Source organism: Blennius ocellaris (assembly GCF_963422515.1).
Source record: "Blennius ocellaris genome assembly, chromosome: 21".
NCBI lineage: Eukaryota > Metazoa > Chordata > Actinopteri > Blenniiformes > Blenniidae > Blennius > Blennius ocellaris.
The window spans coordinates 15,723,356-15,746,634 of NC_137670.1; the positions used below are offsets into that span (position 1 = coordinate 15,723,356).

A 23,279-nucleotide genomic window follows, 5' to 3' on the forward strand; every position below is an offset into this window, starting at 1 on the left:
CAATGAGTCTTGCTCAAGGAGCGGGGGGGGGGGGGGGGGGGGGGGAAGAAAAATGAAGAAAAAAAAAACGGAATGAAAGAAAATCAACAGATGGTTTTGTCTGTATTTATATAAGCTGCCATGTTCACTTGCGAGCGAGCATGCAGTTCAGTAGTGCCTCCGGCTTCGACGCCGGCACTCGAGCAGCAAACTCAACAGGCAAAAGACACAGAAAAAGTTGATGTTGGGTCGTGTCAAAAGGCCAATTTCAAGTGCAAACAGGTTCTTATATGTATTTGACGCTGAGCGGGTCCATTTGGTCTTTTAACAGCCTCATTATGATTCCATACACCTGTGTGTCATCCCCGGGCTGGTTAATTGGTCATCGCCGTGGTCAAACAGAATGGCCATTAGCAACGGTGGCACGCAATTATTGCAGTCACTGTCACCTCCAGATTGATGTGTCTAAGCCCAGGCATGCCCCGTGAAATCAATAAAGTGTCATCTCTGAGCAATGTCGGCGTGATGGATTACTCCACAGGATCCCAATTACAGAGACAGGATGATGAATACCAGCCCAACAATGGGTAAGATAATTGGAATTAGGACAGAAATGCAACACTAATTTCTGATAAAGTGTAAAAAAAAATAATATATATATATATATATATATATATATATATATATATATATATATATATATATATATATATATATATATATATATATATAATACTGCAAAGTATTTGGAGACATGCAATTCAAAACAACAATAACAAATAATTAAAATCTTTGGTGGTAAAACCGACAGAAAGCTGTGCCGTCTTGTGTCGGCAATAAAATCTATCTTATGAAGGAATGAATGCTTCCTTTGGGTCTCCCCAGGGGGCCGGATGATGTGCCTTTTGACAGAATTGTGAGAATAAAGCATGTTAAAAAGAGATGATTGGAGAGTGAAAGTATTCATTGTATATGTGATAGAGTTGAATTGTTGCAGGCTATATATAAAAACTATCAAAAGAAAGTTTTCTTTTTACCCCCCCCCCAAATGGAGGCATCCAATTCGCACAAGAAGGGCAGTATTTTTGATAAGGAACCCCAACAGATAAGATATGTTATGAGAAAACATCAGAAAATTTGGCGTGTCACCAGTGGAGCACAGCGATTGAGGAGGCTGGTTCAAATCTCCCTTATTTATTTAGATAACGTGTACTTCTATAAATATGCAGCTAAAAACATCAAATGAAATAAGGTGATCGCTGGACCAAGAAATAGAAGAGAAAAAAAGCCCAAGAGGAGAGACGTGATGTTAGCGACCTTACATCACCGGGCATCGTTTAGTGTGAATTGGTTGCTGGAATTGGTTTTCAAATGTTTAGAAAAGGGGCGAATTGTGTTTATGCTTTTCAATCAAGTGAGCTCCAACAGTTAAAGGCACAAATAATGATGCCCTGGGAACAAAACTTGGAAGTATCGTTTTAGTAAAGGTGAGTGAAGTGTTAAAAAAATAAAAAAAAGCCAGTAGGGAGAAGGTCATAGTAAAAGTGCATGATGGGGAAGAATAACCCAGCAGGTATTCTCCACTTTTACTGCACGTTCACACCTGTCAGGTTTGGTCCAATTAAAACCAACCCTCACGCAAATGCTGCCTTGCAGAGATGCATTTGAAGGGTGAATTCTGGAGCACAAAGAAACCCAAACTTAAAATGACTTTACTTTCAGTCGAAGGCGAAATGACCGAGTGCATCATTAACCTAATGGCACCAAAAACAGGAGCCACTAATGTATGAGATGATGTATTCTGGCAGCAGATCTTCGTTAGAAATTCCAGCTGCAGGTTCGACACCTTTACATATTTACAAGTGAGCAAACCAGACTAGAATAGATCCCCCCCCCCCCCCCGGCCTCCTTCTTTCTGCCGCCCATTGTGTGAGCATGGGTCATCGAACAACGCCAACACGTACAATATACATCGACTATTACATCAAATTGTGCTGCGCATTCATGCTCTGGCAATTCAAAGTGACTCAATATCAAATGTGAATGTAGCGGTGATTGAATAAAAATGTGAATAATCATAATTAATTCATAAAAGCGGTGTAATTAACTAGTCAAATTTTTTAATCAACTTCCAGCTCCTGATTATTCCCTACCTGGGGGCCACAGTGCCGAAGCAAGGAGCACAAAAGTGATGAGAAAATAGGACAAAATTACTAAATATCAACAAACTGAGACACTGCTGGTGGGAACCGCAGACATGTGATGAATTTTTTTTTTATCTTTTATTGTCTTATTGTTAAATGTGACTAAAGGTTCGACTCCGAATCACACCAGGTCAGCTGCTTTGGCTTATAATGGTTCCATCTTTGGTTTCTTTATTTGTCTCCCCTTGTTGACGCGCAGTGTCAAGTCACATCTGGCTATCGTTTGTTTTGCTGACAACACAAGAGTCTGTCACCCAAAAGCGAGCATGCATGAGCCATATGGGGCAAAGGATATTCATGGCAACAGTCACTCTGAGTCTCACAATCTCACACTTATTGCTCAGGATCTTATTGATCCCAGGGGCGAGAGGAAAGTAATCACATCTAGTCAGATGGCACAATGTTAAACCTCATGTTCAAATGTAATGAGCGGTTATACCGTTTTAAGGCCGTGATGAAAGAAGGCATACAAATCTATCTTTGTCTGTATAAAATAAATTCCAAAAAGAATTCCAACAGTTTGACTCGGTGGGAAGGTTTTCTTTCCGTCTCTCGTGATGCCGAGGGTCGGCCACGTTGTCATTTAAAACTAATTATGCCTTGTGCCAAAGCAGGAGTCTCTCCAGTTGCCTCTGTTGCTGTGGATCAGTGGGTTGGGGGGGGGGGGGGGCAGAGGGTGGACCCTTCATCCTGCCTTCTGCCCCATCTGCCCCCTGGGCTTTGTTTGTCTGTGGCAGTGAGCGGACCCCTGCTCTGCCTCTTCATCTCCCTCCGGAGCTCCGCTTGTGTTTGTATGTGTGGGAGGGATGGAAAGTGCAAGTGTGTGTGTGTGTGTGTGTGTGTGTGTATAGGAATGACTGCATGTGCTGGTAGCTCAGCATGATTTATGCACCTCTGCTGTGTGTGTGTGTGTGTGTGTGTGTGTGTGTGTGTGTGTGTGTGTGTGTGTGTGTGTGTGTGTGTGTGTGTGTGTGTGTGTGTGTGTGTGTGTGTGTGTGTGTACTTACACACATGCAGCACACACACCCAGCAGGCTCAGGACTTATAGATCATGGAGCACATTCTTCTCTTTCAGCACTATCAGCAAACCACAACACTCCTAAACTTATTTGTTCAACCCACGGTGCAAAAATCAGGGAGGAAATGTACAGCACTAATGTTTCTTTTATATATTTATATATATATATTTTTTTTTTTTCTTTTCTTCAGGAAGTATTTGCTAAACTGCACCAAATAAAAAACCCAAAAGCACCAAACTAAATGAAGAGAGAATTACATCCTATTGCATGTTCAGCCTCAACAAAATCTCCAAGCAGTGAGATCTGAAGGTTGCATGGATAAGGTGCTTCCTTTAAATATGTTTTCAACATAATGCAGCTCAGCAGACACCTTCTCTGAGAATATCACTCAAAACCCGAACTTGATATCACTAAAAGCAAGCCAGACATTTCCTTTTATAATATGAATGAACCAGCCCCTTAGACTATTTAAGATTCATGCCCTATAGCCTTTCTGAAAATCAAGAAATAGTAAAAGCTCACAGATAGAAATTGACTAGATTTAATTCATATTCCCCCGTGTGGATAAACTCCAAGTGGAAACAAAAAGCTTTCTCTGCAGCTTCAATACAATTAATTGCATCACACTTTCCGGGTTGTTTTTCCTCGTTTCATAATTCTGTGCTTGTTTATTTATTTGCTATCATTACGTGGAATAAATCAGAGGAAGAAAAGTATATACCGAGGTGGGTTGAATGCGAAGTAACCGCGAGCACAGGTCATGCTAATGCAAGAGCTTCTAGCATTCACATTAATTCAAATGCTTGCAAAGACCTGGCCCAAGGCCCAAAGCTCATGCATCTTTATTCACTGCTACCTTGTGCTTTAACTAATGAGCGACGAGGGAACTTCAAACAATCAAGCCTATCATTCTTTTCACAAAGTAAACGGGGGGAAAAAAAAAACTGCATTTCAATTAATTAAACCTGTCTATACTCGCACTCTTCTTCCTTCATATTCCCTCGGAGAATTCAAACAATTAAGGGCTGAATACAAATCTATTCTGCTTTTCTGCACAATTTTCACTCCCCTGATTGTGTGCGCAAGGAAGACGTCCTCAGTCTTTCCAATCTAAGTCTTATTGTTTATGCACTGTGAACATGGCTTTTGCCTCCTTTCAGTCAACATCTAAAGAAACCCAACAGATTAACGTCGGGGAAAAGAGGAAAAATGGCAGGAGGTCAAACTCTTCAAATGGTGTGATCGCCGCTGAGACGAGGAATTAAAAATCCACTTAAGTATTTATCTCTCTGTCAGCTTCCACTCAATCGGACTTGTGCAAGCGAGTACAGACGTTTCTTTCTTTTTTTTTTTTTTTAAAGAACAAAACAAAACAAAAAAATTCCAATATCATTTTGCACTCTTTGGAAACTTTTTCACCGATTTCACAAGAGCACAGTGCTCAATCATCAATCATCCACAGCCCATTGATTCCCGGAAGGAATTTAGTTCCTGCCGTCTCGCTGATGCACCTGGGAAGTGGAACATTACGGGCTTTCTTTAAGAGATTGTTTGCAAACATCACATCGTACATCAAGAGTGTGCAGATGGAGCGCCCAGCTGGGGAGCTTTAATTTTCACACCATCGGTGACCCATTGAGCTAAAAGCAAAGACGGGCTGATGATTTGCCACCACATATATGGCTCCCGTTATGAAATTTCATCTGGTATTTCAACAAACCAAGGATGTTCTAAGGTCATAAGTTAAACACTCAAATACGCTGATATCTACAAATAAAAAATTTTCAATCAACCAATCCTTGTTTGTATTGCACAATTCAATAAAATGCAGCTCAACATAGAACAAACATACATGCACGGACGTAGCGCATAAAGTAAAGGACTGCAGCCTGCCTGAGAGGAAAAACCAACACGTAAACAGCTCATTGGTTCTGAATTTCCTCTGAACTGCAGCCGAGTTCAATAATCCTAAACAAAGAGCTGATGCCATAAAATACTATCTCAGGGTATGATGATGAATTGGGAGCGACTTGCAATTCAAAGTGCTTTATATGAAGAAACATGGACTGCAACAAAAGCACTATTATAACAAACACATGGACAATAACAGCAAAAGTGAAAAAAACAAAAAGAAAAACAAATGAGCAATATAAAATGTATCCAACTTTGTTTTAAGACCGACTCTGCTCTGCAGTATATTTCAAATATTTATTGCAGAAAAACTACCAACTTCCATCTTCTGAATTCTTTCTTTGAGTCTTGGGACATAAAGGAGGTTTTTGTACCAGATGATGGGATAGGTAACCCCCCCCCCCACCACCACCACCACCACCACCACCAGGTATATTAGAAAACTTTCCTGCAAAGTTTCTTTAAAAAGTGTCTGGATTTTTATCAAGAATGATTGATGTTGTTTTGGGTGTAAAGGTGTGGCCACATACATACCGATTACTCTTCTCTCACTTTCCATTGTGTTCAATGATACAAAAAAAACCAAAAAATCATTCGTGGGCGCATCCATTCTTGGGATTCTTACTTTCCAACATTTCCAGCGTCTTAACAAAAACTTCCGTATAGTAATCTATAAGCAAACTCAAACACGTATACTTATGATTGATGTAAATATACTGTATGTATGAGGACAGACTAAAATATGAATAAATCAACAGGTAATTTGTATCAACAAAATGTAACTCTCAACTTTGACCAGTGGGAGGGCGACACAATGATAACCTTTAGTACCAGAGAGCAGGACCGTGATCATTTCTACCAGAAGCATTTAGAAGAGTTATGGCTTATCATTTCTATTTTTGAGTTCAATATACACATATTTGATATGTTTCACCTGAAGATAGATTTTGTTAGTCAGTACATATATTTTACGCCACAATGTTTCAAGTGTTTTGATGTTGGGCCACTAGTTGGTGCTGTTGGTTGTTTTTGTAATGAAACCACAGACAGATATGTGCAATACGCTATGAACATTAACAATGAGAGAACACAGACATTCGTATTAACAGACAACGAAGTCGGATTGTTATTGCGGTGAGTCTCAACTATAAAAACCACCAGGAAGAACAAAGAATGGGAGTCGTAACACTCTGGAGGCCACTGTTGTCGTTATTGTCCCTCTACTCGCACACGTGCAGAAGAACGATTTACCACAGCCGTGGTGTGTGCAGTGGCAGCGTTTCAGAAAAGTTGTGTTTTCATCCTGTTTACACGGTGATGGAATTTTCAAAAAGTTGCATGTTCAGTGACAGAGCGCCACTAAATTACACAGACATCCAAAAACGACAAATTACATGCTGTTCCTGCGATGACGGCCGAGGGGATTGCCCGTTACTAAAAGTTCACCGGTTCAAATCCCATGGCTGAAAGACCACCGATGTGGGTTTAATTGCTGCAACTGTTAAAATGACATTAGTCTGAAAACTTGTTCCAAATCTTGTGATGTTGCTACCCCAGAAGGAAGCAGCCAAGATATACCGCATAGTAATAACCTTAAAAACACATTTTGATTTAAACGCTGGAATAACATGGATATTCTTCTGTATCTGCATCACCACGAAAGTCAATCAGTACAATTTCCTGCTTTAACATCTGAATTTGCAATATGTCCGAGACCCCACTGCTCCAGAAGTGATGATCTGAGGAAAACTGTGTCACAGAGTCAGAGTGTAATACCACTGGGTCCATGCCCTTCCATGCAGCCCACATCCTCTTTATCAACCCCCGGCAGCTCCTATTGTTGTTGGCAGCTCACCGCCGTCCTCGCTGCTGGAGGGATTAGGTGAAAGTGAGTGAGGAGGAGTACGAGGGGCCAACCACAGAGGACCCAACCGTGTCCCCCTACCCCGACGGGGAGTTAGAAGAAGTCGCTGACAAGTAAATTGCTGCAGAGGGAGCGATATGGAGGCTGCCTTCACACTCCATCTGACAACGCAAAAACACCAAAAAAGCCTTGAAACCAGTCACACGTCCTTCCGCTGGCTCCTTTAACTCCCCGTGTGTCCGTCTCGGCAACGCGGGGCCCTCGGAGTCATACGCTTAATGACGGGCGGGACGGGGGGGGGGGGCGGGGGGAAACAAAAGCATCTGCTTTCTGCATGACATGCAGACAGGAGAACACTGTGCTCCAGGTCCCCGACTTTCCCTGCACCATTGCTTTTTATCACGACGCTAAATTTAGCCATGAAAGAGCCATCTGAACCGAAACCCCGACCCAGGCTTCCCATTGAGTCTTGAACAAATTAGAAGTTTTCTGCTTGTCAAAACCAAGCGCAGACATAGGGAAAGAATGAGTTCACCACAGGAGATCGGATGGGATGCTTACCTTCTAGGGAAAGAAGGGAAAACCACCGCCGGTGTTTTTTGTCTTTTTTGTTTTTTTTTCTTAACAGTAAACTGGAACGGCTGCTGTTTTCGCTTTCCAACCGGCATTCATTTTTCACAAGGACATCACTCTGCGTGAGCATGTGTCGTGCAACAGACGGGGAAAACATCTCAGAGATAAGCCAAGAACTCAAGTTTCCTTCGGTCCAAATTCGACTGACAGATGACCACGCGTGGCTTCTTCACTCAGCCAGTGACCCCCACACACACACAGGCGAGACTCGTCAGAGGCAGGCCACTGGACTGTGAGAACGAGGAGAGCGGGATCAAGGACAAATTGAGCGAGCGCTCCCTCCGGCTGACATTAACTCACACTGTAGCTGCAGCAAGTCTATTTGTCCGTCTGTCAGCCGGAGGATGGAAGCCAGGACCATGAGCCTGGACTGATTATCTTCATGGTCAACAGCCACAGAGGTCAAAAACTTTGGCTGCTTTTGTTTATTCCCTTTGGCACCCCCACAGCTTTGAGAAAATTAGGCTTTACTTGAATTTATTGGAGAGCATTTATTTAAATAGGTGAAAGGGAAAAACTGAGCCCAAAGAAAATAAAGACTGAAACTCTTCGGGGAAAGAAACATTTTGGCTGCCCGAGACTACAACCACGTTCTCCACTGCAAAATCCTCCACAATTCGTTGCGTTTTTGCCATTTTATTGCTTCATCTTGGATATTTGCTTCTGTGTACAGAGTGAAAATGCATGCATTATAGCTTATGGGCATACAAATCAAATATCAAGTACGTGTGTTTGGGTTTTACTTTCATAGTGGTATTCCAGCAGTGTCCCTGGAGGGATTTGTTTTATGTCACTCCCTCTTTCTCTCATGACTTGATATATCGACTGTGGCATTATTGTAAGCATGTTTTGGAAGAAATATAGAAGACAGAATGTTTGCAGTTTCCCAGTTTACAGTTTTGGTATAGTGAGTATTGATAAATCCACTGCACACTGAAATTACATCGCTAACTTGGTTTTTCTTTACATTTAGGGCGAAAATATAACTAAAAAGGTGGTCTGATGCATGTTTCCTGGCGTAGTGTGATTAAACCACATCAGAAAATACTTTCACTGAATGTCTGGGGATATTTTTTTGGGGAGGAAAAAGCTTGTTGGACACGAGTCGAGCAAAACACATGAAACAGGCAGGTTTCTTTCTCTTCATTGATTCTCATATAAAATCCTGAACAGAGCTATTTGTTTTTCTATGGCCTTTGATGAACCAGCAGCTGCTTGAAGGTTAATGAAACAGGTTGAGAAAAATCTCCTCTACATGGCTACCATCGCAGTACACATGAGGACTGCGTCAGTTAAAATTAAAATTAAAATGTTGTAGCATTCATCTGTCATTTTTACAGAAAATGCATAAATTGCATGTTCTCTTCTTACTGCGTTGGGGTTTTCAGGGAACTTTAGTTTCCTTTAATAGTATGTGTTGTTCTGTGATGGCCATGTTCAGCAACTCAATGACCCGAAATGCTCATTTATCATTGTCCAGGTACGCAGGCAAACACATGCATGTGCTTTAAACAATGTCAACACCAGTTTCACTTCCATTTCTCTACTGTACTGGAATGAGCGTTTGCCAATAAACCACCAGAGAGTACTGATCAACGCTCGCCAAACACCGTAAAAGAAAACTCGGTAAAAGAGTTGTCGATATGACATGGCGATGGCAGGAGGTAATGCGAATGTTGTCTTTGAGAAGGAGGCTCGACTGGAGGCAGAGCTGCAGGCGGCGGTCATCTGTGGGGCATCACACAGCCGCCCTCCTAAAACCTTCACTTCATTCCTGTCATTTGCTTCTGATCCCAACACTGCCCCCGTGACTCTCCGCGGTACTGCGCCCTCCTTTGGAAACGTCAGTATCCGGCGTAATAAATGCAGAACATAGACGGATGGCTCTTTAGAGTATCTCTATTCAATTTAGACCATAAATGAGCCGTATGTTAGCTAAAGTAGTAAAGAAGATGGATGTATGAGGTGCAATGAGACCCCCCCCCCCCCTTCCTTTCTTGTGTGCATTCACATAAGGTTTAACCCATATCCAATGACAACTCTTAACCCACAACGAGGGCATCTTCATTCACAAAAGCCTCTGCGATTTCTTTTGGGGGGGTAGTGATGGATGGCTTTTAAACCAGAGAGAAAATGCTGCTTTCAGTGGGTTTCATTTGGCTGTAGACTTTGTGGTGAAGGAAGGGAGGCCAAGGAATAGATCCACCAGCTGGAGTCCTCCTGAGACCAGAGCTCTGATCTGTCTGGAAAAAGGCTCCGAGTGGATCGGAGGATACCCATCACCCCTACCACTGCACAAAAGGTTGTTTAACCAGCCCGTCCACTGTCTTCATTTGTCTTTTTTTTTTTGTATTTGAAGTCTCCAACATCTAAAAAAACCACAAAAAAACCCCACTGATTGTGACTTTCTTTGGATATTTCGTCGTGCTAAATGATGCAATGTGCAGAGTTTAAGATTAGAAAGCTGTTTTCACTTAGATGTGCTGAAAGAGGAAAACGTATCTGTGCTCACCTTAAATCTGATTTCGAGACGCATGCACAGGATGTAGCAGCACAACAAACTGACTGGAAGTATAAAGGGGAAAGGTATCAGGGCATTTTCGGTGTAAATATGAATGGGCTTCACTCACACAAGGAATTTTCAACACTTCAGTGGTCTCAAAGCATAGTACACAACACAAAATAGAAGAAGTTCCGGCAAAAACAAGCTCTGTGGAGATCAGATAATTACAACAAATTCCATTAAATCTTTAAAAAACAAGAATTAATAGGTTTAATTAGTAATCACGATGTCTGCAAGCCAGAGCAGAAATCCACAGTGAGGGGAAAACTAAAGTGGGAGAAAGTGACAGTGGATAAATTGTTCCGACTGCTGCAGCACTTTGGGCTTTGAAGTGAATTCAAAGATTGGTTGGAAGATTTCTAGACTTCTAACAATGCATGTACAGAGGGCACAAGAAAAAAAAATAAAGAAAAAAAAGCTCTGTGTTTCAGTGCATGTGCATCTCAGTGTTCTTCATTCGGACAAGCCTCAGAAAAGTCCAGTATAATTCCTTCCTTATTAATTAACAACATGGAGTCCAACTAATTAATTACAGCTCTAAGCTTGAAAATAATTGGAACCTCTGAGTAGGTAATTCAAAAGAAGGAAGCTCCTTCCAAAAATTCTCTTTTGAAGGAAGTAGTTAAAAGGTGCAGGCTCTGGACAAGATGAGCCCATTTCCAAGGCTTGTCTTTGAAACTAATGAATCACAGTGTATCATGGCCCTGCAGCTGCAGGGGTAGCAAGAAAGGTAGGAAGGCGAGAGTTAAGCTTCAGCGCATCCCTCACTAAAGAAATTTAGTTTGCGGAGTTCTGAATTTCACAGTAAATGATGTTCATGTGCCTCAATTTTGTTGATGAAAGGACGTTAATGTGCCTCTTTGTCAACACAAGAGAGAAAAGTGAGGATTCCTCAAAGAATGCTGTGTAATTTTTTTTTTTATGTGCAATATATTATACACAGAAGGAGATGTTGAGTGAGAGCGAGGCCCGCAACCATTATATGTAACACTAGGTACAGAATGTGCCTGTATACAACATATTGAATCACTATATATCTGCCCATGTGACTAAATTTTCCGATAATTTGTGCCTAATAAGTCAGACAACACACTGATTATACACCAACAAAGGACAGAGATGTGAGATGTGACCAGCTGGCTGCAGATACTATCATGGAGAGTAAAGCTGTAATTGGATGGCATCCCCTCCGTGATTACAGCAGGAAACGTATTCAAGCTTCAACACTTAAGTGAAAGGAGAATCCAAATTACCCCTTTTCTTGTCATCTCCCCTCCTTACTGACAAAAAGATGTGTTTTCCTTATCAACCGATACTAAACGGCTGAGAAACGAGGATAGTGGACTAATAGCCTATTGTCAGAACCAGATATTCCCATCTAATTCGTGGCATTTTGTAATTTAGTTGTTTTTATATCAGTCCAATAGACACATATGGAGCTATTATCAGGTTTTTCACCTTCAAAGTCCAACATGTCAATTACACATGCAGTTCATACAAACAAGCTGTAATGGTTTGCATGATGAGCAATGTTGGCAAGAAACACCATTTCAGCATGAATGAAATAAAAATAATCCCCCCCCCCCCCCATAAAAAGAGAATGGAATCTAATTATGGTCAACCGAATGTCCATGTTGCAGTGAAATAAACAGTTTCCCTTAAAAAAAATACAAAAATAAATACTGTCAGATATTCCATGAGTCAGCTCTGAAAGTCACCACCAATTAAAACGCTGCAGCTGCAAATAGCAGTCAGCTGGTTATCCGAAAACCAACGAGCAATTATTACAGACATACAAATGTATGATAAACAAAAAAACAAAACAATACACCATTGATGGGTTTGCATCATCTGGACCCCCCACTGGTGACTTAACATTTCAGTCATGTCCTCTATTTTCCCCTGACGTCGGTTGGTGGATGGAGGTCTATTTGCACCCTTGGAGTGTTTTGTTGGATTTGCTTGTCTTGGCCTCAGTGTTCTCCCCCTCTGCACCGCTCACTCCACCACCCTTCTGTCCCTGCTCTTCTGCACACACGTCTGCATTAAAAGAAATAGGGGGGTTTAATTTTGAGGAAATGTGAAACTGAGGTGTGAAAGAAAGGGCAAAAAGGAAGGAAAAAAAAAACCGCTGTAACTTACTGGCTCGGGGAAGAATTTGATACACTTCTCGTCACACTCTTGGCTTGATGACAAGACAAAGGGTTCGCTTTACGTGGGAGTCTGTGAGCGTGAGCTTCCTTTAACTCCTCAGAAGTCTACAGAGAAACTCGCAGTGCTGTATTTTCTTTTCCACGAAAGGTTGGTTGTTTGCTCTGTGTTTTTCTATCCCCGTGTTTGTTCAGTTTCCCCGGGAGAGGCGGTTTCCTGCCCGTGTTCTCTGTGAGACATGAGGACACCTTCACTGTGAGCAGCAACAGGTCGCAGGCCAACAGCGGTCTTCAGATACGCACTCAAACAACATCCCTAAAACCTAATACGCAAACTGGGACAAATTATGTCTGGATGTTGTCCAGGCTGAATTTTATTGTTCTTCCAAACACTTTAGAGATAAGAGGGGTTTGCTGCCAGGTCATTCACTCAGGAAACATTTCCTCTGCCTGCCTTGTTTTCAGAGAATTATTGTGCGTGTGTGTGTGTGTGTGTGTAACTGTATGTCGTGCCCCACCCCCACGTGTCTGTTTCACAGCACAAAGGGTTTAAGCAAAACGAGGAGCATCCGGGTGCTTGACGCTGATGGCTAAACATCACGATGAGCGGCGAGAACCCCCAGTGCATGCGAGCAAAAACATCCTCCACCCAGCTGATGAGCCCCGGGCCGCCGCTCAGTGATGCTAAAGTCCATTACTGAGGGAAATATGGATGAAGAGCGCGCCGCTTGCTTAGCTTGGGATTCCTCTCGATATGCATGTAGGCGTCACACTGAAAGCCACAGGACAGAGAGAATTACAAACAGCTCGGCCAGAAGTGGTTTCATGCCCCGTGGTCAAAGCTTTAGAAACTGTCTCCACTTCGCTTAGATGTGCGCGGACCTCAAAGAGCCAGAAAATTGCATAAACGTATACATCCACAAGCGCCAAAACAAATACGGTATAGGGAGTCGTAAATATAAATGCCGTATATGATAAACAGCAATTCTACCTCCGGAGCAGAGCCTTTTATTCCAGCCCACGCGCACATTAACACACCCACACTGGCCTGTTAATTGGGAGTGAATGGGTTTTGCTTCAAAGTGTAATCAAGAGATTTTGAAGTGCTTAAAAAAAATAAAAACCCCATGTGGAGCTTTTGTTTAGGCTGTCATCTTCTGACTCGATCAATCTGAGAAGATGAGAATCCACCAGAGATCTGAGCCGACAATCAGTTTAACCTGACGTGGATTCAGTGCGAAGCAAACAACAGGCCACATCAAGCATCGGCAGACACCACAATATTTTAGAGTTATAGAGGCTTCAGTTTAACTTCTAATTAAAATAAATCCACTCTCTATTAATTTTTATTCATGTATTCTGTATATTTTGCAACTGTTTGTGTGCCGCTGTCAATCTTGGCTCTGTTGCTTCTGAAAAAGATCTTTGATCTCAGTGGGACTTTCTAGAAGGGAAAAAAAAAAAAAAAAAAAAAAGCTGGGAAAAAAAATGTGTTATATAAATCCAGAGCAGCTCCGCTTTACAACCATAGAAAAGGTTGGGGTGTAAAGTTTTTAACTGCTGTATGAACGTTGTACAAAACAACTGAAACGCCTTCCATTTGACATTTAGCTTTTCTTGTTGGACTTCAGAGTACATTCATAGTGCTATTTCTTTGACATATTACCTCATGCAAGTCATTGGATTTTCACTGTGCTATATATTCTTAGCCCCCCAACCATCTAATTTCGACACCACAAAAATGACCTCTCTGAGCAGAAATCAATCATTATTAAAAAATAAAAAAATGTGTAGATTGTAAATATGTGTAAATACAATCAATACTGCCATATACTTTACAAGACCAGCACTCTAAGGGTGCCGATACTATTTACATCCACACTCAAATGTTTCTTTTATGTCATCTGTTTTATTTCAATCTTTTGGATCTGTGCATTCATGGAGAAGACAGTTGTATAAAACAGAAAAGATTTAGTCAAAGTGTGACGTGCAGCAGCAGAAAGGTGACAAAGAGCCACTTCTGGAGGTAAAAAGAGATAAAAAGTCAAGTGAAATGAAAGGACGGCCATCGCCGATATTGTTACGAGGGTCATTGCCATGTTCGAGAATATAAGGCTGAAATCATGAATTCGCCATTTCAGAATTATGTCCACACTGACTTTATAGTACTGATTTAAAACCCCTGAAAAGAAAGTGTACCGTGTTCTCACTGAAGTGAAAAAAGGCCTCGATAGGCAGATAAAGCAAAAGTGCATATAAATCTCGCGGGCGGCCATTTTAAGCTATAGGTCAATAAGTAGCAGTTCACACACTGACACAAGACATTTTGCCTCGGGCAGCAGGCGCCCTTTTCCAACTTGACAACATGCTGTGTTATATGTGTCCGGGGATGTTGTATGAATATCTTGAGCCCAGGTCCTATCCGCCTTCCACAGCCTGGAAAGCCCAGAAGCAGACTGACCGAGAGGGGGAAAAAACAACAACAAAGAAAAGCTCCACACTGGGTGAAACAACACATTTTATAAATCAGAAATGGTTTTCGTCATGTTGCAAGATTTCCAAATGTCATCCGTCTTGCTGGCACATCACAGCTCAGAAGAGGGGGAAAAAAAACACTTTTATTTTGAGTTTCACGTCCAAAAAACAGACATCTCCTCACGTATTGATTGAAAATACTGAAATACAAAAAGACAAGGGTTCAGGTTCAATATCGGGCTGTGGGACATGGAGTCAGCAAATATTTTAAGAGTATTCGTCTCAAATCCGGAGTTTTGACAGTAAAAAGTACCCAAAGTTGATGAGCCGTGGGCCAAAAGTGGTTTGTTTGTCTTTCTATGTCTTTCAAACAAGACCTTTGAATATTTCTTTGAACATTAAACACCAATCTAAATGTAATCATTAACGTTCCCATTAAAACCTCTCAACACAGCTACAGCCGTCATCTTCATCGTCATTAACCCAGACCTGAGAAAACCAAAGTATATTTGATTGTATATCTAACCTCTTTCGACCATGCTTATTCTTTTTTTTCTTCTTCTCCTTTTTACTCTTTTACAGATGTGTTTGAACAACTGGATTTCATCAACGGCCCACAGCGAGTCAGCCTGCAAACATCAGACGAGACCTTCCAGTGAATATGAGCACAGCAGGTTCAGTTCTGGCTGTGCTCCGCTGACCGAGGCCGACACACTCATCAGCACACACCCTCTCCCAATACACCTCCTCCACGTGTTTTCCTAGTCGCTTCTCTTTTAGAAGTATGAACAAGTTCCAGTTTTTATGTTCATTTCAAAGTGGGGGTTTCTTTTTGCCAGTAATTTAGTGGCGCTTCCCAGCCTGAAAGTGTTGATTGTACATTCTGGCATTTGTTTGAGCAAAGTCTTTCCATCCCGCTCAAGCTCATTAGAAAGATCTAGACTGTGCTGCTCCATCATCTCTGTTTGTTCCTCTTGGCTGTGTGTTTGAGTTCGGCCGTGTACTTTGTGTTCAACGTTGTGGTGCGATGATGATAGCCGTGCAGGTGATACATGGGACAGCGAGGTGTTTACCCACTAGCTGCTTTTATTTATTTATTTATTTATTTATTTTCTCAAAATGACACCCAGAAAATGTAATTCACTGCTGTAAATATAGCGGTGGGGGGGGGGGTGAAAAGTTGACAATCTGCAAGGCAGCTTTGCAAAATCCTCCACCTGTGCAACGCAGCAACATTCAACAGAATGAGTGTGATTTCCCATGAAGAATATTTTCAGAGGAGGTAAGCCATAAAATTGCTGTTGCAAGTGTTGAAAGCTTTGTCCCACCGTTTGCAGGTGGAATTTACATATATTAAGTCTGGAAAACAAGTAAGATTCATGGCCGACGGTGGCATAAAAACCCCCATTCGCTCACTGGCTCCCTCTCAGCTTCCCTTCTCCCTCTTTCCCTCTATCACGCAGACAGCTTTTCTTGTTCCTGGTTGCTCATGTGTGGCAGCGGAGCTGGATGGAAAACATATTGCTCCATCAATCACGTCTCATTCTTCTCAGCGAGCACACTCAACTCTGAGCCTGTCAGAGACTTGAGGCCACATCGAATCAACCCGTGTAAAAAAAAAAAATGCAAAGATGACAAATATTCCTGCAAACACACCCACAGCGAGATTTCTGTCAAACTGCACCTATGCTGATGACCTGATCTTTTTCGAATCATGTCCCTCCTTCTTGTCGCCCCCCCCCCCCCCCCCGGCTGACAGTGCGTTGACAGTTTCTTAATACAGAGCGCCGAGAGTCTGCCGCCTTCAAACAATTCCCCCACTTCTCCCCGGTGTTAAGCCAATAGATCAAATGGAAGAGATGGAGGGAGAAGAAGAAGAAGCAAGATGTCCGTTTTCATCAAAGTCTGGGTGATGTTGTCGGGAATTTCTCCCTTTCAAGCCGTTGTTTCATCGCACAAAAGGATGTGTGTGCGGCGCGGCGAGCACAGACATGCCCAGACTGGCCGTGCGACGGCAGAGACACTTCCTCCCTCCCCTTCGCTGGCCGCGTCCCCAGTTGTAGCCCATGGCCACTGCATATGTCACCTGTTTGTACTCCAGAAAAACGCTCGGCTCCGTGGCCAAGTACGAATGGAGGGACACTTACTCGTTTTTCTCGAGAGCCAGGAGCAGCTGCTCACCTTCCGCTTCAATCAGGAGCTTCAGCGACGGCGGGTAACTCTGAAGAGACAAACAGGAGAGAGGGATGAGGGGGATTCGCTCTGGAGTCACGCACGCCGCACTTTGATAGAGGCAAGGCGGCCGCGGTGGCAGTACCAAATGTTGCAGCATTAGTGCACACGGATTAAATTTGACTAAATCAATCAAACTGGCAGCTCCCTAAAAATCCCCCCCCACCCCCCCCCCACCCCCGATCCTGATGAAATTCTGAGCCACCCAAACGCTAAGAGAAAATAGGCAGGAGGACTGTTTTCAATTGATTGTGAGCAGTCGGAAATCCTTATGAAGCTACTTTGTATCTTAGAACAAGAGCTGAGAGGATTAGCTTTATGTTTCTGTTGCATTTTGACATTAATCCTCCAGAAAGCCACGAGTGCTCACACTCCTGAGTTACAGCGCTAAGATGGACCGTCTGCGTCACAGTCAGATGAAGTGGCGTGGGGGTGGAGGGGGTGGAGGGGGGGGGGGGGGGGGTCGCATAGATCTCTTCTGTCGCTCCCGTCAGTCTCAGTTATACTACTCCACACACGCCCGCGGCCTCCAGTGACATTACTTCAACTACCAATCGGCTTTGGCAGATATACTCTAAACTCGGCTATAATAACGACATCCATATAAAATTTAGCAACTTTCATAATGGAAACCTCTGTTTTTTTTCACACAAGTACTGAATATCACTCGCCAGTATAGAAGAACTTATGCACATTTCATGGATTATGGGAGTCATTCACACATTCTCAGCCAATTTGCCCAACCAACAAGTGTGTGTCGACCCGTGATCTGAATCTGATCTGTTTTTAACCTCAACCCGACGCCTTAAAGAAAGTAACTGTATTGTTATTTGCCGTCTTGTTTCCCCCGAAAAACGATCCTGGTCTGGGCGTTTCTATGGAGAGTTTGCATGTTCAACATTGTATCGGCGGGCTGCCGCAGGCACATCTGACACGTGTAGTTCAATGTGGGTCAGCGGCAGTGAAGCGTGGCGCTCTGGGTTAAGTCATCCGTCACCCCCGTGAAGAAGAATGTCTAGTGGATCCCGGGAGGACGTGGAAGCGCAACACTTAAGGTTTTAGGAAGCGTCACTGCGAGCAGCGTGAGACTGAAGCTTCTATCTTCCATTCAGACAAGTTTCCATATGCGTCGCTTGACTCGCTTTTACAACCGCTGTCATTTTTTTTATCTCAAGACATAATATAGAACACTGCATAATCTACACGTTTGGGTTTACTTTGCGGCTAAAGATTCTAGTTGGCAGTAGTTTATTAAATAAAGCGATTTTATTTATTTGTCTTGTTTTTTTGGGGGAGGTTGACTTCATCTCAAATAACCCCTCTGGAACATTGTCTCTTTATTTAAATCCCAGCAAATTAATTCACACATACAGTCAATAAGGCAAGCTGGAAGCTCAAGCTATGTTTTTTTTTTTTTTTATTCTGTCTGGCAGCCACTTTATAAAGTCTGGGATTATAACGTCACACAGATGCAAGGACCTAAGGTGATTTTTTTTTTTTTCGTCTTCTAAAATACTGATATTGTAGAGCTGACTGTGCCTGAAATATGAATCGCCCAAACAGAAACGACCGATATTCCTATGGGACTGTAAAAGTTGTAACACTCTTTTACTTTGGAAATGGCGTCACTTTAAGACCGAGATACACCAGGGTTCCTCAGAACATTTACAATCTGTTTAACAGAAACACTTATTAAGAAACAAATTTAATACGAGATTAAATATTGCAAAAAAACAGACAGGTTTCACAGTAAATTTTAATTAGAAAAGAGGAAACATTCACCACTGAGTACATGCGATGCCCAGAGGCAAAGTAAAACGCTTACTGACTATTTTGTTCTCTCCAAGTCGTGTGGCCAAATACTGAAAGTTTGCCAAACTCAGTCTGTGAAACTAATGAGCATAGTCATGAAAATCACAATAACTGAATAGTTATTTTGATTTACACAATTTTAAAGAGTCTGCTTTGGCTTCCACAGTGCATCAGTGTTTGAGAAAACAGAATTTGACTAGTTTCTAAAGCTCGTAATGGTTTTCCATCTTTTCATCCATCTTACATACACTTTTAACCAAATTAGGGAGAGCGGGACCGGTGTCGCAACCGGCAATGGACAAAAACTGTGACGCTTCATGGCAGGTAAAATCCTGTCAGATTTACACAGATATGAACCCAATAAAGGAGTTTAATTTTCCATACACTTGCCAACCGACGACTGAGAATGTTTCATCTGATGTCTAACTGTGACCATATATTTGGTCAAAAGGCTAACTTTGAATTTGTAAAGGCTAAAGAAAATTAGCCATGTTCATGCCTTTGTCATTTCCTATTACATTTCTGTTGTAGTCATTCATAATAGCCCATGTTCATTCACTCATATTTATGTGGCATTAAGACAAAAAGAAATGTGAAACAAGATTTTTTGTTGAAAAAAAAACTGGGTTATACAGATTGAAAACCTGCTTCATACTGAAATTGTTGCCATTTTTAAAAACATATCGGCATTAACTGAACTTTCTGAGGCGGTGGTTTGAATTAGAGAGGAAAAGAATGACTGAGATGCAGGACTTTTTTGTGAATGGAACAAGTACTATGGAAAGATGACGTCAAATGTGATGCTTGACTGTGCTGGTCTTTCCTCCAGAGGCTCAGTCATATTAATCAGCTTTATTGTTCTTTTTATGACAGTGCGGGGAAGTAGGAAGGGCTCCGTTTTGACTATATAAAGCACATTGTGCCACACTTCATTGTATGAAAAGTGCTTTGTAAATAAATCGAGTGACCGATCTTTGATTGATTGCTCGAACACGCAGGGCGGACGTCTCGTGACAGAAGTGATCTGTGATAGAAGGGTTAAAGTCAGATTGAAGGGGAAGGTCTGCAGGGTGGCGGTGGCGAGACCAGCCATATTTCAGCGGCACTGAAAAATGACAGGTGGGCTGAACTGGAGGTGTAGAATGAGTACATTAGAGAGAGAGAGACGCCTCACGTTGGGCAGTTTGGTGGGAAAGACGAGGTTGAGATGATTTGGTCATGTATGGTTGGAGGGATGTTTTATCCAATTTGGGAGAAGGATGCGGAGGATGGAGCTGCCTGGTGAGAGGAGGAAGATCATTGTGGGGGGGGTTATGATGCAGGTGGCCGGTGCAAGGGAAGAGCACACAGGAGACAGAGGGTGCTGGGTAATTATTGTCTTCTACCCCATTTCTGCTCTCACTCCACTAATGATGGCATTTCCTCTTTTTTATGAATGCTGCTTTAAATCAGTATGCAATTACTACTTGTCTTTTGTTTATTTCCGTGTATGTATGAAAAGGATCGCTGCATGTTTCAGTGTGTTGACTTGCAAAAACACAGCTGATCCCAATACATGCTTTGTTAACAAGCGTCTGTCGAACTGAACGGACTAAAATAAGATGTGCACAACACCACTCAAATTCCAGCTGAAGTAACGCAACTCGATGTGACCTTGATGAGTGAATCAGTGATTAGACTGACCCACGCTGTGCCGACATCTCAATAACACAGTTATGTGCTCATCATTTAGACCGTTTCTGGGTTTTTGGTTCTCTTTTCACTAACTAATTAGTAACAAGGAGTGACCTGTTTGAATGATATTCATTTGAATCTAATATTGTGGAGGTGAAAAGTGTGTGTGATTAGTCTGAGCCCAATACACACCGTACAGCCTATTGACAGAATGTGTCTATGTGACAGTACTTCTTAAACGTCCACGCCGTGTATCCGGAATGCACTTGCAGAATCATTGTCTTCATACAAGTATGACGAAGTTAAAACAGTGGCACACTCATGAAAAAAAAAAAAAAAAAAGCACCTGTCTAATCCTGGTTCTGATATGGTTATAGGTTGGGGTTTTTTATTTTTTGGTTCATGCTGAGCTCATAAAGCCCCAATTGAAATCAGACTCAGTCTCTCCCAGTCTGCTTGTTTTGGATGCACTGCAGTTCAGATGGCAGCTTTCAAACTTCCACCAACAGAGAAAATCACTCCACAGCTTGTTCAACAAAAGTGTTGACTCAGCCTAAAACATGCAGAACAGTGGGTTTATACTTGAGAGCAGAATGATGGTGCTGCAGGAGATGCCATTATGGACCTTTAGACTAATGTCAGAATACACAGACTATTGTTAGACGGACATCCAGACATAAGAAGGGAAAACACAATTAAACAAACAAAAAAAAAAAGAACAAGTTTTTCCACCTGAGATTTGAGCTGACTGATCGGTTTCCAGTCTTGTCCAACAAGCTGAAGAGGTACTGTGGTCCCATAGTGTTTTTGTTTTGCTGTTGGTCTGTGCTGAACAGTTGTACTCAAAAGATTCCCTGCAAAAGAAAATAAAAAAATACCACGTGAGAATATAGACAAAACTTCAAAGTATTCTGTACACTTCGTTAATTCACTCTGCATCAACAAGCCAACCATATCCATCCATCGCGGACACAAACAACAGGATTGTTTTTTAATAATTTTTTCTCCCAAACAATACTGATAATTAATTCCTCCCGGCGGTTAAATCCTGTGCTCATTAAGAACTTCAGAGCTCAACCTGACAGTGCCGCCACCTTGTAATCTAAACTGTCACTTGGGCAGAATCAGCTGCGGCGTTTCCTGTGTCACCGCACGCAAGTAATGCTCTCGGAATATATTTGTTTGTCATAACTAACAATTATCTACGCTGACAAAATGCCATTTGCACTACACCCGAGCAGCTACCGAGCATATGTTCGCCCCTCTTTTTATAGGCTATCAGTAGAATGAAGCCTGTCTGCGCTGCCAAGAAGACATGAATGCAACACCACCAAATTGCACCCTCAGACACGAAGCGACGAGAGCCGTTCGCTCCCGGCAAAACCGTAACCACCCCCTCTGCCACTCAAGATGCAGAAATCTCCATAGTTCTTGAGGAATAGAGACTTTTGAGCAGAGAAGGGGGGTTGCTGCTGCCGCTATGATAACTCCTAACACAGGGCGAGAGTCCAGGATGCAGTGTCGGGATTAGACGTAGCTTCGGGGCATTGTTCCCAGCACACTTTTATCTCCGCTCTCGCTGCTCTGACAGGGTGTTAACTGAGCCTTCAAATGGCTACAATACTTGGGGCTCGGCTGCGTTGCCAGTCATTTAAGAATACATTTGTCACCAAATCTAAAATTGAAGTCCGTGAGAGTAGCAGGCGGAGACGAGGTAGAGGGGAGCGGCGTCTCTACCGCTACCTTTAAGTTGAAAAGAGGCTGCAGTTTCTCTAAATAGTCGATGAGGAGCAAACATAGTGGGGATGCAGCAGTGAGACACTGGAGGACATTGCTAACCAGGTTCCTGCAGTAATCAGCTCCCTGCAGTGGGGGAAGATATTTCCTGGCTTGGATTCCTTACTAAAGCAGCAGGGGTTGTTAGCACCATTTGTTTCAGTGCAAACATTCTCGATCAAATGTTTGCTTGTTTTATCTTGTTTTGTTTTGTTTTCTCCCGGCGTTGCTCCATCATGCGTTTCCAAACAGCAGGGAAACAGATTTAATCGAGCGCGGGGTGATGTCAGCGGACTTGTGAGAAGTTATGCATGAGGTCTGAGGGTAATTTATATGTTTTTAGCGTGAAACTTTTCCCTTGAATCAAAATTTGAGCGAATAAAAACATTTTTCAAAAAAAAAAAAAAACACACACACTTAAGGGAGCATACTCATCGCCCGTTATGACTACCAGTGGTTCTTCCCCTCAGTTTCCGAACATATGACATACTCGACCGAAATTGCCGAGTCTGCTCATTATCCGGCATTATTAACCCAGATCAGGCACGACGCTCCCCAGCTGAGCTTTGTTCTGGTTATCCTCTGAGGAAACCATCACTCTGGAGCTCATCACACAGCCATTCCAGCTGATAGCAGAGAGCCAAAGGTGACCAGCTCAGCAGTCCTCATCGAGCTCCAGCCTGATGATGAGAAGCAGGGCTCCAGCAAGGAGGGGACTGCATCCCTCCCTTTCACACTCTAACACACACACACACACACACACACACACACACACACACACACACACACACACACACACACACACACACACACACACACACACACACACAAGTGGAAGAAGCCTTCTGCCCTCATTAGTCCCAGAAAACCACACCATCTTGGGGGGAGGTGGTCATGCTGAGTCAGGAAACGCATGACAACTTCGAAGAAAAACGCGAACAAATAAACACAACAGATGAGGAACAAACAGAAGGATTTCCAAAAGAG

At 42.6% G+C, this 23,279-nt stretch overlaps 1 protein-coding gene across 1 annotated transcript in view; it reads right to left on the reverse strand.

Moving 5' to 3' along the window:
• Positions 1 to 23,279, reverse strand: part of adam12a (ADAM metallopeptidase domain 12a) — a gene marked incomplete at its 5' end in the record, with an annotated part of 79,744 nt that overhangs the window by 46,163 nt on the left and 10,302 nt on the right. Inside the window, 2 exons of the mRNA XM_080516823.1 lie at positions 16,946 to 17,019; positions 21,249 to 21,370. Of these exons, the coding sequence (XP_080372949.1) occupies positions 16,946 to 17,019; positions 21,249 to 21,370 (196 nt within the window). The remainder of the gene's footprint in view (positions 1 to 16,945; positions 17,020 to 21,248; positions 21,371 to 23,279) is intronic.